At 49.2% G+C, this 14,358-nt stretch overlaps 1 protein-coding gene across 1 annotated transcript in view; it reads right to left on the reverse strand.

Annotated features, from left to right (window-relative positions):
- Ntn1 (netrin 1) overlaps positions 1–14,358 on the reverse strand; it is a 174,087-nt gene that overhangs the window by 57,971 nt on the left and 101,758 nt on the right. The window contains exon 3 of the mRNA XM_071603099.1: positions 4,762–4,950. Within this exon, the coding sequence (XP_071459200.1) occupies positions 4,762–4,950 (189 nt within the window). The remainder of the gene's footprint in view (positions 1–4,761; positions 4,951–14,358) is intronic.

Raw genomic sequence — 14,358 nt, forward strand, 5'->3', positions numbered from 1 at the left:
TGAACCACTGAGCGACATTCCCAGCCCTTTCTAAATTTTTATTTTGAGATAGTGAGGTCCTAAGCAACTTAGTGAGACCCTAAGCTGCAGATGCTGGCCTTGAACTTGTGATCCTCCTGCTTCGATCTCCAGAGTCACTGGGATTATAGCTGTGTGCCACCATTCCCAGCTAGGCTTCACCAGTCTTGTCAAGCAAGATTTAAAAAACTTAAAGGCAGGAAGCTGGGTACGGTGAGGCATACCTGCAATCCCAGCTACAGGAAGCTGAGGCAGGAGCTTTGCTTAGGCCCAAGAATTTAAGGCCAGTCTGGGCAACATAATAAGACTAAGACCCTGTCTTTCAAAAAAAAAAAAAAAAAGTTTAATTTTAAATTTAAATGCCCCCCCACCCAGTTTTCATCAAGGGACTCATAAAAATATTGACATTCTCTCAAAGAAAAAAATTCGGGAGTCTAAGCCACCTGTGAGCCTTCCTTGAATCCACACTGCCAAAAGCAAACCACCATCCTCATTTCTTATTCTCCTCCATTTCTCCACCTCTGTGGGTCTCAGCCTTGGCTACACATAAGAATCACCCGAGGAGGCAATTCCCAATGCCCAAGCCTCATCTGGATCCAGTAATTAAAGCAGAATCTCTGGGGCGGAACCCAGGCTGCAGTATTTTTATGTCTCTCCCGGCTGATTCCCCTGTACAACCAAGGGTAAGAACTGAGGCACACATGAAGTGAAGGTCAAGAATCCAGAATGAGGGAGACACAGGAGGTGGCCCAGGGAGCCCGAGGGAGCCTGACTGAGGGGCTCACGTCTCCACCCCAAGCATGCCTGGCAAAGACAGCGGGGACTGTCCCATGCTTTTGCCCTAATGACTGCATGCATCTTCTTTGGGCTCGGGCACCTTCTCAGCAGCCTGCAATTCAGCCCCATTGGCTGCAGACTAGAGGGGGGGGGTGGGCAGGGCAAGGGGCGACCCAACAGGCTGCTCAGTGAGATGGAACGAGAGCCTTTTGTAAGGAGACGCTGGCTGCGGTGGTTAATTTCTTAATGCTCATCGCGATTCCGTTCACGGGAGACTCTCGGAATGTCTTTATCCATCACACAGGGTTTGGGAAGATGATAAATTAATATCGTTATCAATGGAGGCGCTGCTGAAATGGTCCAAGAGCAAACGTCTTCTTTGCGGACTTTAAAAAAAAAAAAGAAAGCGCTCCCAAGTCCATAAAGAGAGACAAATGGTAAACAAAACCTCCTATCTTTTGAAAGATTCCAGGACGAGTATCATTCACAAACCGTTCGGTGGAGAAAAGGGGAGAAATTTATCTCATCTGACTTTGTATAGGACAACGGTCCACACCATAATGAGGCTGTGCCCGTGCTGTGAAATTGCACTGAATAGCCGGAGAGTGCACAGGCCTGTCCCCTGGGCATGTTTATTACGGCCCTTTGTACGTACCAACCCTGCCAGCCCCACTCTGCTTCTCAACGAGGGGAGGGGAGAAAAGAACCCAACAAATTTGTTGCTATGAAACTTCCCAAATGGGGGAACTGCATAATAACGTGTGGAATCAAATGCCCTTGCTCCAAGCTGTTCTTGTCGGGGTCCACCCCTGCTCTACAGTGAACAAGGTCCTGCATCAGCCAATCACCAGCCCTGTAGATGGGTGGCCTCGGCCCCCTGCCTGGGCCCCTCTTGGGCCCAGAGAAGTCAGGGATAAAGAGGGCCCCCAACGCCATTCCCAAGCCAACTTGGGAGTCCAGAGCCAGTTGTCCCAATTCCCCTGTGAAATTCATTTGAACCAAAGTGAAGAAGTGTGGCCTTCACTTGAGGGTTCCCTGAGGTCAATCTCAGGAGAAGGGGGCCGAGGCCAGTGTCACACACACCTACAAGGTTTGGATGCCTGTGACAGCAAACTGTCAAAATGCTGGAGGCCAGTAGGCTTCCTCCCAGGGAAGGAAGCATTTCTTCAATCATGTGGCCCTCAGAAAGCAAGGCAGAAAGACCCCCGTGGAGGCGGTGGTGGTGGTGATGGAAGAAGGGAAGGTATTGACAAAGAAACCCTGTGTGAAAATCTTGGGGGTACACACAGCCCCCCAAGCATCTTAACTTCTCCTAAAATTGGTTCCTGCCAAGATCTCTGAGTCTCTTTGTGGTGGGAGATGTCCCTTGGAGGAACTGAAGATTTAAAGTTCCCACATACCCTAAAAGGATGAGTTAGGAAGAGAATAGGGGACAGATGTGGAACTTTCAAGAGCTGTCTTCATTAGGTTGTTGGAAATTTCTGGTCACATTTTTGCTCCTTAATCAGACAGCAGATTTTTTTTCTTCACCAATCAAGAAGGAGGATCCTTTGGGCTATCCTTTTCCTCACCAATCCAGAGACAGAAACCTTGAAGCATTGTCTTTCCTCACCAATCAGGCGGCAGGTTCCTTGAAGCATTGTCTTTCTTCTCCAATCAGGTGGCAGGTTCCTTGAAGCATTGTCTTTCTTCTCCAATCAGGTGGCAGGTTCCTTGAAGCATTGTCTTTCCTCACCAATCAGGCGGCAGGTTCCTTGAAGCATTGTCTTTCTTCTCCAATCAAGACACTGAGAGTCCCGACACCCTGCCTCATTTTCTCAGCAGGATGTGATTGTCTTCTCCCAGGAATTCTTCTCCCAGAGTTCCCATCGAGACCGGGGCAGCTGCTGTCCAGACTGAAAATGCAGACAGCCACCTAGGCTAGCCCTAGCTTTTTAAATCAGGAACAGGGACAGCCCCTCATCTGCCTGCCTCTGTTCCCCCCTAGAAACCAGCAAAGGAAGCTGAGCGTTGGTAACCCTTCCACCAGAGAGGCAGACCCTGGAGAATGAACCTGAACCTTGTGGCTTCCTGGCATCTCTCACTCTGAGCAGTAAGAGGATAAGAAATGTCATGGCCGTTTTCCCTACCCTTGGCAACCGAGGGAAAGGTGGAGATGACCAAGCCTCGTTTCTTCCTGCATCTCCAGGGAACAGGCATTTTTGTCCTAACAGCAGAAAACAGCAGGATATGAGCAGCGCCCCCTTTCCCTGGGCACAGGGCTGCCCACCTAAGTGGCTGCTATGGGTTAAAACTTCTTGGCTGAATCTCCAAGAAATCTATGTGTCAGCCAGCTGTTTATGAGACCCCTGGCCTCAATTTCTTCTGTAAAAATGAGACAACAAACACTGGGCACAGGCAAAGGAGCTGGATGCCTTCCAACTCTGCACTCAGAAAACCCACAGCCATCTCTCCCTGGTCTTGCCCTGATCATACCTTCCTGACACTGCAGACCCTTCTAGGGTCCCTTTGCCCGGGCCACCTTCCCTTTTCCAAGTCTCCGGGAGGATGCTTACCTGAAATCGTTGTCTTTTTTGATATGGAAACAGCCCAGCTATCTTTCTGCTCAATTTTCTTCTGGCAATCACCAGAGGCCGTTAAGTCCACAGATCTGGAGACAGCTTGCTTCATCTTGGAAGCCACCCTTACTCATCTATGTGCATTTGGAATCAAAGGGCTCTCTCCTGGAGGAGACAAACTGGGAACCTGGTGGGGTTTCTGTTTTTGAGAAGAGGGTTCTGCACAAACAGCGCTGGCATCATGCTCAGAAAGATGCATGCTTTGTCAAGCTCTCTGCCCCTGTTGCGAAAGCCTTAATTATTTTTGAGTAAGGGGCCTCTTATTTTCACTTTGCTCTGGGCCCTGCAAATTATGCAGTCAGTTCTGCACACAAGTGCCCAACATCTGGTGGATTTCCTGTGACGAAGATGATACTTCAATCAAAGGCTGAAACCCAGAAGGGTTTCTGTACTGGACTCACGTCTGCCATGGCTTGGGGACCTTCTGTCAGGGTCTACACAAGCCTATGTCAGGACCCCGTGTATGCTGAGCTGTTGGCTGGAGCTCTTGGAGATAAACGTCTTCCTGAGAAGCCATGCTCGCGCCTAGCCCTGGGCCCCATCTTTGGGAGCAAAAGAACCCTGGTTCCTGGAATTCCCAAAAGCTAGCATGGGGGGAGGGTACTTCTCACCCTCCAACATCACTCAGTTCTCTGGCATTTCATCAGCTTCTCTGAGTCATCTGACCATTGCCTCATTTTTGTTGGTGGGAGAAAAACAAACAGCAGAAAGTTAAAACGTTAGTGCTTGCTTCAGTGAGCGAAAATAGAGTCTCCGGTCTCTCTCTCTCTCTCTCTCTCTTTTTTTTTTTTTTTTTTTGTCCTGAGAAGTAAAGCTATTTGCAAATGGATTAAATGTTCCTTCTGAGACCCTGATCCTGAAACTGCAACCTCTCTGCAACTGTGCGTGTCTATGTGTGTGTGACAGGGGGTGGGGGCCCATGCACACACATCCAAAGAACTGCGTCTGCGTCTGCGTGGGTTTGGGAAAAGAGGGTCCTTTGTCCCGAAGGTAAGCCTGGCGAACATGACTCGCGTCCCTGTGGTATGCAGCACACCTGTGCAGAGGAGAAGCTCAGGAGGGGGGGGGCGTCAGCGGGCCAGCCCTGCACCCTCTTAGGGGATCACACCTTCTCCTTTCTTCTCCTTTGAGCCATGTCTCCATCGCCCCTTTGTTTTGGCTTACACCTTCAAATACCAGGGAGGCTGTGTGTGTGTGTGTGTGTGTGTGTGTGTGTGTGTGTGTGTGATGACCTCAGTCTACACTCCTCTGTATGGAAACTAGAAAAAAAAAAAAAAAAGAAATCACAAAGGAGAAAGGAAAGAGGTCAAGTTCTGTCCCACCCACCCCCCCTCCAAGCGCAGCCTACCTTTGCAGGCCTTCCGGTGGGTGATGGGCTTGCCCATGTCACGGTAGTAGCCCTCCTTGCAGTAGTGACAATGGCGGCCAGCGGTGTTGTGGCGGCAGTTCAGGCAGACGCCTCCACTCTTGCGTCCAGACAGCTTGTAGAGCTCCATGTTGAAGCGGCAGCGCCGGGCATGCAGGTTGCAGTTACAGGCTGCAGGAAAGACAGGCAGAGACTGTGAGCCAACAAGGGTGCTGCGGAGACAGACATCATGGGGACCCAGAGAGACTCTGTTTCCAATTGCCCCCAACTGCCCCCTTCATCTCCACTCCTGATCTCGGGAGGCAGTGTCTCGCCCCGGGAGCTCTTCCCGGGCTTCCTTTGTTTGCACCCGTCAATATGATTGAACACCTCAGGGTACCAGGGCTGAGGCTCCCACCAAATTCTTGTGTACAAGTCCTAACCCCAAGTACCTCAGAATTTGACTATGTTTGAAGACAGGGACTTTAAAGAGGTGAATGAATTAAAATGAGGCCCTTAGGTGGGGGCCCTACTCCAAGGTATTCCTATAAGAAGAGGGAATTTCTCTCTTGAGAGACTCAAGAGGTGTATGTGCATAAAGGAAGGACCAGCTGAGATGCACGGTGGTGCACAAACTGTAATCCCAGCAACTCAGAGGATCACGAGTTCGAGGCCGGCCTGGGCAAATTAGCAAGACCCTGTCTCAAAATAAAAAGGCTAAGGATGTAATTCAGTAGGAGAGTATCCCTGGGTTTAATCCCCAGTACCAGGAAGGCAAGGACATGTGAGCAGGCAGCCACCTGCAAGCCAAGGGGAGAGGCCTTAGGTGAAACCAACCTTGACCTTGGACTTCCCGCCTCCAGAACTGGGAGGAAAAAAATGTGTTTAAGCCCCACGGCCTGAGCATACTCATACACAGCTTCTACGCTGGCAGGCTCCCACTCCCTAGAGGACCCCAGGGCCCAGTGCCCTGTCTTCCCTCCCAACATCAACCCTGTGGGCTTCCCATCTTGTAGAGGCCTGACCATCCCTGGGCTTGGGATCCCCTGCAGAGGACCCTTGGCTTGGTTTTCTCTGGCTTCCTCCCAGCCAGGCTTGCTTCCTTCCACCTACTCCTTATACATGACTCAGGACTTGGCACCCTTCCCCCGCCAGCCCTGATGCCCTCTGAGACCATCTTCTGCCCCCCCTAACCACGTCTGTGCTCCTGACTTAAAAACGGATATTCCCAGCTTGAAGCCTGGGGTCTCCACTTGGATGTAATAGTGCCTCCCTCGTTCACTCCTCTCTACACTGTCCTCCCACCGCCCTGTGTTCTGAGCTGAGGGTTCTGGGTGACCTTTACCACGGTACAGTCAGTCAATCACCCTCCAGATCTGCAGGACCTATAACCCCGGATTCAACAAGTTGTAGATCCAAAATATTAAGGGGGGAAACAGCATCTGTACTGAACATGTACTGACTTTATATGTTTATTTTTATAATGAAATTATTATTTCATTATTTTTATTATTATTCCCCAAATAATATAACAGCTATTTACAAACCATTCACATTGTGTTTGGTATGATAAGTCATCTAGGGATGATTTAAAGTATATAGGAAGATATGTATAGGTTCTGGGTAGATACTTCATTTTAGGCACTTGAGCATCTGTGGATGTTGGTTTCCACATCAGGGATTCTCTATGGCTACCCAGGGACGACTGTCACCAGAGCAGGAATTCCTAAGCACCAATCTGAGGATGTCCATCAGGATCAAGTTGAAATCACTTATCATGGCCTTCAAGGGCTCTGAATCAGCCAGTCCTGCCTCCCGTCCAGCTGCAGCTCTGCTCACCTGCCCCCTCCCTCTTCCTGCTTCAGTTGGGCTCAACTTGTTCAGTTTCCAGAGTGAGCCATGTGCAAGGACTCCCCACCTGCCCCCTCCTGGCCTGCAGGTGCTGCTCCTTTCCTCCTTGGACACCCCCTCTTTGTTTGGCTGTGTCCTTCTCATGTTCCAGGTGTCTCGTGACTTCAAGGTCATTTCCAGGCCCATTCCACTGCCCCCCCCTCAGCCTGGCCCAGGCACCAGCATGGCTCCCATAGAGCCCTCCTCACCACCACCCCCCATACCTGCTCTCCTTGGGCTTCAAATTCTGGGATAACTCCAGCTTGAATCTGACTACTCTGGCTCCTTCTTTGACTTGATCTGTCTTAGATCTGGACTTATGTTAAGTACATTCTAAACCATACCTTTATGGAATTCCTAAAGAAATATATGTATAATGCCACACTCTTGGAAAACAAAATCAGGGAAAAATATACTACTATTTCCACCAACCAGTGTTAACCTAGGGATTTTTGCTTCCAGACTTTCACTAGCTTTGGCTCAAGTGTGGAGCTACTTTTTTTTTTTTCCCTATAAACACAGATGGATCATATCTGTATACCTCTAGATTTTGCAGGGGGTGGTTCCCAGGGATTGAACCCAGGGGCACTTAACCACTGACTGCATCCCCAGCCCTGTTTTGTATTTTATTTAGAGACAGGGTCTCACTGAGTTGGCTCAATGCCTCACTGTTGCTGAGGCTGGCTTTGAACTCACGATCCTCCTGCCTCAGCCTACCGAGCCACTTGGATTACAGGAGTGTACCACTATGCCTAGCCATTCTTCACAACTTTTATATGTTACCTGGTACTGTGTTGGGAATTTCTTGCAATCTAAAATAGATGCATTTAACAGCAGAGTTTCCTAGGGTTGGACAGCTAGGCTGTTTCCAGTTTGTCACTATTATAAATAACACAGGGAGCCAGGCATGGTGGCTCATGTCTATAATCCTAGGGACTTTGGAGGCTGAGGCAGGAGGATTGCAAGTTCAAGGTCCACCCTCAGTCACTTAGCAAGCCCTGTCTAAAAATATAATAAAAAGGGCCTGGGCTGCAGTTCAGCAGTAGAGCACTTGCTTAGCATGTGGAAGGCTCTGGGTTTAATCCCTAGAACTGCAAAAAAATTTAAAAAGAAAAAAAAAAAATAGCACCATGGTAACAACCTTCGAACACAATGGTAATCACCTTGAACCACCTTGAAACACATTTCTCAAGGCAGAACTGTGAGTCAAAATTTGGGTTCTACATGTTTTTAACTTTGGATCCAAATGGCCCAATTGCTGTCAAGAAAGACTGTGCTGGCTCACTCTCCCAAAAGCAGGATGTGACAGCTCTTGTGTCGCCACACCCTTGAGAAAAATGACAATGCACATTTGTTATAAGTATGCTTCTTTTCTTTAATCTTTGCCAATTTGTCTGGGGGGAAAAAAAAACTCACACATGATTTTCATCTGCATGTCTTTGATTACGAGGGAGGCTGGGCATTTCTCTGAGTGTCTATTTATATTTCCTGAGCGTGCGCCCACATTGCCTGTTCATGCCATTTGCCCAGTTTTCAAATAAGGTGGGGTTTTCTTCGCACTGTCTACAGCTCTTTCACTATTGTATTTAAAAACATTTCTATGATACAAATATTTTGGCCCATTTCTTATTCATATGTTATTTCTATTCCTTATTTGCTTTTAAATTGCCACTTTAATTTTTCTCTGATGTTATAATGCATTCCTTTAAATGCTCTTCCTAGAGTCAGCCCCCCCACCCCCCGCCCCCGCCATTCCCTCCCTCACTGGTCACTCAATTATCAAGAGGAGACGGAGGATGGCTTTTGGAGGAAGTGCTAAGACAGTTTACACCCTGAAGTGTAGAAGCTGCTGGAGGTCAGATTAGATCAGAGGACACCCCCGACCCCGAAGAGCTTTCCCAAGTGTCCCTCAGCTGGGGTCCCCAAGAACTTAGTTCACCCAGGTGCAATGAAAGAACGCTGGTACCCTGCCCTCCCCATGGGGGATGGTCACACTTAAAGTACATTCATCATTTCTTTGGTCTAACTCAGCTAGATCAGGGGGGCAGGGTGCTGTTCAAGGACATGAAGTGACCAGCTATGGAGCCAGTGAATGGAGGGCCCCAGTTTTCTAGCTGCTGACCCACAGCCCCCAGAGCAAAGTGTCAGATCACTGGAGGTCACAAGCAGGCCTGGACCACAGCCCAGAATCTAGATCTATCCTACAAAGCACAGAAATCCCAGGGCCTGATACACCTGTCCAGGGCCAGGGATCTGGAAGAAGCACCAGGTCTCACTTCCTTTGCCTTTTATATGCCTTGGAGTGGCATCTTTTGGTTCTTTTTGGAGACTGGTTTCATCCTGTGTCCTCCCCTATAAAGGAGGCTCCAGCTGTCCACTGAGGGGAATCAATGGACTTCTGAGCCCCTCCTGGGGACCCTGAGTCCTTCCTGAGCTTCTAAGGGGAAGCCAGAGCTGGAATCTCTCTTCTATATACACCTCACACCAACAAAAGGTTCATCCCAAACAACTGGTCACACAAAAGAGAGCTCTGAGGCCCAACTTCAAAAAGCAGGGCGTCCCCCTCCTTCCCTCCTGCTTCTCGGAGCTGTCAGGGACTTCAAGTGACAATTGCCCACGCTCAGACTTCTGCAAAGTATTTTACAGCTTGTTTTCTTTTCTCTTTGTTTTATTTTCTCTACACAAATGGAAAAATGCATCAGGCGAAGCGGCTCACATCTGGATCCCTCTGCTCTACCCAGAGGTGTCACCCAATCCACCCCCCGGCCTGTCCCAGCTCCTGCCTTGGAGAGATACCTTAATCCTTCGTGCCTTCCTGTTTATCTTCTGCTTCTCTCAGAGGCAAAAAATATTGGGTATTAGTTTCATTATCAGATTTCAAGGCGGGAAGGAAAGGGCAAATTTGTAAGAACTGAGGTCACCCTGGGAGAGAAGGGGGCAGGGGAAGCAGGGAAACTCCTGAGGACCAGCACAGGCCAGGACAGAGTCCTGCCTGGCCAAGGGGTCCCCCAGCTACCCAGAGAGACTCGCTTCCAGCTATCACACAAGGATCATCAAAGATGTACCAGGTGTGGCTACACTTTAGACATAAGGCGTAAGGAGGGATAGGGTGGTGGGCGAGGGGGCCTTCCCAACTCCATGCCAACCCTCTCTGACACAGAGAGGGGACCAAGGAATAGGGTCCTAGAGTCCTCTCCCAGCAGAAGTTCCTCTAAGTCCTACTATAGCACAAATCTATGACCAAGATTCCTTAAGCCTTTCTCAGTCTTCTTCTACAAAACTACAATCGCCCAGCTCCTCACCACCCCTCAGGTCAGTTCCATCCAACACATTTTTTCATGGCACTCTAGCTACATGCCACCCACTGCCGTGAGCTGTGTGGCAAACAGAGATGGATGACTCTCAGCTGTCCTGGGGCTTCTCTCTGATAGGGGGAGGGCCAGAGAAGCCTCCTATTTACACATCTTCGATAAAATGGGACAAATGTGCTTGTCAGCTGTGTTGGTTTGCTGAGGACAGGCAAGGTGTTTGCTCTGACACCCACTAATACAAAGCAAGCCTGGATACACTTTTGTTGTACAAATGAAGAGAAAGAATGTCCAAGAGAGAAGATGGAGAGATAAATGGGATGAGGTGGTAGATAGACAGGGGGGTAGATGGGGTGGACAGATGGACAGATGGATTGGTAGCTGGATGGGTGAAGTGATGGATCAATGAATGGACAGACTGGGTGATGAATGGATGGATGGATCGATGGATTGGTACATGGATGGATAGATGAATAAATTGGTGGATCGATAGATAGATGGATTGGTGGATGGATGTATTAGCAGGTAGGAAAGTAAGTAAATAGGTAGACAGACAGGTAAGACAGAGAATATACTGCCTAGACCAGACCCTGATAAGGCATGACCTTGTGATGATACTTTTTGGTTTTAGGATACCGGGAATTGAACTCAGGGACACTCGACCACTGAACCACATACCCAGTCCTATTTTGTATTTTATTCGGAGACAGGGTCTCACTGAGTTGCTTAGCACCTCACCATTCCTGAGGATGGCTTTGAACTCACAATCCTCCTGCCTCAGCTTCCAGAGCGGCTGGGATTACAGACATGTGCCACTGCACCCAGCGACATTTTTTTTTTTAAATTGATGCTTTAAACTCATCTTGCTGTTTTAACTCATCAGTTTGACTTCTGTCCATTCAAGTAGTCTGAGAAGCTTTAGGGGGAAGAACACACATCTAAGTGCCATCGACTCCAACCCAGGACTCTAAACAGGTCTTGCACAAAGACTGAGTCTGCAAACCCTAGCTGGATGATGCTGGTCCTCCCCAAAAGACCCAGATAAACTAACCTCCAAGCCCCACCAAGACCACCCCAGGCCCAGAAAGTGTTCAGCAGACACTGTTGAACTATTTCCTGACCGTATCTCTCAGGGACACTGGTCCTGCCTCCCCGAAATTTATGTGGTTCAGGGTTCTGTCCCTGGTCTTGGCCCCAGGGTCCCCTCTCTGCCCTCTTAGCGCACAGGATCTCGGTCTTCTCTCCCTCCCAGGGTAATTCTTTTAGGAAAGCTGCCCCATGTTGTTTATGCAGTATATTGGGAATTTTTGGACTTAATGTGTCTATAGCTGAACTAACCAAAATAACCGACCCATATAAAGCACCATCCACAGCCTGGGGAGTTAGTATCAAAGACCAGTTGGGCTTCCAGTTGGCCAGGAAGAGGGTAAGTTCCCCTCTGGATCTGTCATGATTAGAGGCACATTTCAACATCTCCAGAGCACAAGGGCAGGCTGGGCGTGCCCGGCACATGCAGGGACTTGTGGTGCTATTTCCCCTACTGGTTACTTTGCTAATTACATCTGGAGTGCTGGTGTGACAGCACCAAGCCAGACAGAGTCCTGTCTTCAGGATGTTCCCATCTCAAAGGGGAGAAGGATCCATAAAAGATCTAGGATTTCTAGCTTTGAGCAGAACTATCAGGACCAACAGGGATGTCCATCTGCTGGGCTCTTTTGGAAGAAGATGACGAGGACAGGACCCGAGAAGAGAGTCAGAGCCCAGATGGAACATTCTGCCAGCACTGCTCCAATGTCACTTGCGCAGGGGTCGCCTGGGGCTCTGTCTAGATGCATTCTCCCAAGCCCCTCCTCCTCCCCCCGTGACATCAATACTCCTGGCCTGCAGGCCAGTGTAGACCAATGGAACCAAACAGAACAGAACCCACTGTGTGGAGAGAGAGCCCTGCAGGGGGTGGGCAGAGAAGAGAGTTCATGATGGGCAGTCTGCAAAGAAGACAATGGACAGAGGTCTGGTTTCATAAGAAACTCTCCTTAAACAATTGGTACAGAGTCATAAAAATATGTGAGAGCTATTTTTAAGAGTTTGAGGTATCTTGTATTTCCTTTTATTTATGACTTTGCTCTCTATTTGGTGCACTATTTATTTAGAAATCGTCTGCCTTTTGTTTATAAATTTTAAGTGTTCCATGTCCAGTAAGTGTCCTTCTGAGGCCAGATTTCAGCATCTCCTGAAATGGCTGGGCTGAGCAACCACAGAGCCCACACACCTGGTTCCCAGCAGCACCCGGATATCACCCTCACTGGACTCTCAGAGGGAGGGGCTGAGGCACCATGGGCCCAGGCATTTCTGGAAACCACAGCCTTTTGTGTCTACCGGTGAGCTGGGCCTAAGAGAAGTGATCGTGAACATAGATAAATTTATAAAATAATCAAAACCCAGATTATAGGTTTCACTTTATCATTGGCAAACCCAATGGCAGGTGGATTGATTTGTGTCGTCAACACATATGTACTGAGCACCTACCATATTCCAGGAACTACACAAGGAGTTCTAACAGGGAGTAGGGCAGAATCTTCGCAGGTTCCCAGGTGTGGCTAACGCTGCTGCCACTGTCACTCCAAAGCCACCACTCACAAAGGTGGCTAGAACTTGTCACTAGAAATGTCAATTGGCCAGATACAAGCTGCGGTGAGCAGCCACGAGTGAGTCAAAGAGATTGTTTACTAAGAGGACATGCGTGGAGTCTTCGGGTTCTAGTTAAGGCTCTAGGGTCTGAAATAATTTGGGGCTGCCTTGTTTCAAGTTCAATTTTAAAAGCCATCGGCAAAGGTCCCCACGAATGGGGCAACTTGATTGTGTGAAAGAAGAATCAACTGTCCACACTGGGCAGGACAATCCAGACGACAGGAGAATGTTCTACGGGACTCTCAGGGATCTCAGCAAACTCAGGAGGAAAGTAGTGGCCTCTCAAGACAGGAGAGGGGGCCACCAAGGAAGGACACCCCCACCAGAACCTACTTCTGCATAACGGCTCGTTCATTTCTTCATTCAACAAATATTAATGGAGCCCCTTCGAGGCGCCAGGCTCCTCGGCAGAAGCACAGCTGCTGTGTGGCTGTACTTGGCTCTGGCTAAAACAGATTATGGCCCCTTCGGCTTTCTCTCCAGATGTGATTTTCAATTCAAACAGCCCCCACCAGGCTCAGCCAAAGGATGCTTCTCAAAGCTGGTGCACAGGTTCTCTGGAACTGTCTGCTAATTCTCCAAGTGCAGAGCCCAACCCCAGAGCTTCTTCCCAGGTTGTATAGGGGTGTGAGACTGTGCACATCTCACAAAGTCCCAGGTGGCCTGAGGGACACACTCTGAGAACCACCACTCTGGAGAATGCAGAGAGGCAAAGAGGGTGCCTGGAGCCCTGGGAGCCAGGGGCTTATGACACAGAAGCAGAGCCTGGGTGAACATAACCATTACTAAAGTCACATCACACACAGCCATATAGCATCACTAGGAAAGAGAGGTGGGCACGATTTGGGAGGACTGAACTCTAGCCCCAGGAGTGTGACCTTGGAAAGTCCACCTGGCTCCTCCGAGCCTCCATCTTCACACCTGAAAAGATGAAGACATTTGGATCTGATGATCTTTAAGATATCTTTCTGGCTCCCCCAGAACCTATGTCTCCGTGACACCAAAACTCCTGGGAGGGTTGGGGACAGATCTGAACATTCACAGATGTGCTAGGGAGGGTATCCAGGAGTGCAGGAGGGGAGTGCTCAAGGTTTCCGCGATGAAGATGATGAGATTGTGAAGAGTCTCAGGGTGGGACTGAGCAGAGGGGACAGGACCACGGAAGGGGCAGTAAGACCACTCCCGGGCTTAGGTGGATCACAGAGGGGACTCTATGACACCACGGACTTGAGAGGGAATCCTGTGGGCTTCCATCTTGCTGACAGTAGAAGTGACAGGTCTTTACTGGGTGACAGCTTCAGGAGGGGAACAGGCTGGTAACTTGGAAGGGGACTGGACAGAATTAATCCCTGGGTCTTTGGGAGAGAAAGGATTCCCTCCAGGGTAGCAGGCGGAGGAAACCCTTTTGATGCACAGAGCGCAGTAATCCCCCCTTATCCAAGGTTTCGAGTTTCCAACATTTCAGTTATCTGTGGTCAACTGGGATTACAAAAGAGCGTCATGGCTCAGTGACCCAGGATCCCCCAAGCAGATGACCCTCCTCCTGACGTATCATCAGAAGATCAAGAGTCACGGGACCCTATATCACAATGCCCAGGTCACCTCCCACACTTCATCATGTAGGAACCGAGTCACCTCAAGCCGTCACAAGACAGCAAAGGCAGCACAGTAAGATATTCTGAGAAAGAGAAAGAGCCCTTAACTTTTATTACAG

This window comes from Marmota flaviventris, chromosome 17 (assembly GCF_047511675.1).
Source record: "Marmota flaviventris isolate mMarFla1 chromosome 17, mMarFla1.hap1, whole genome shotgun sequence".
NCBI lineage: Eukaryota > Metazoa > Chordata > Mammalia > Rodentia > Sciuridae > Marmota > Marmota flaviventris.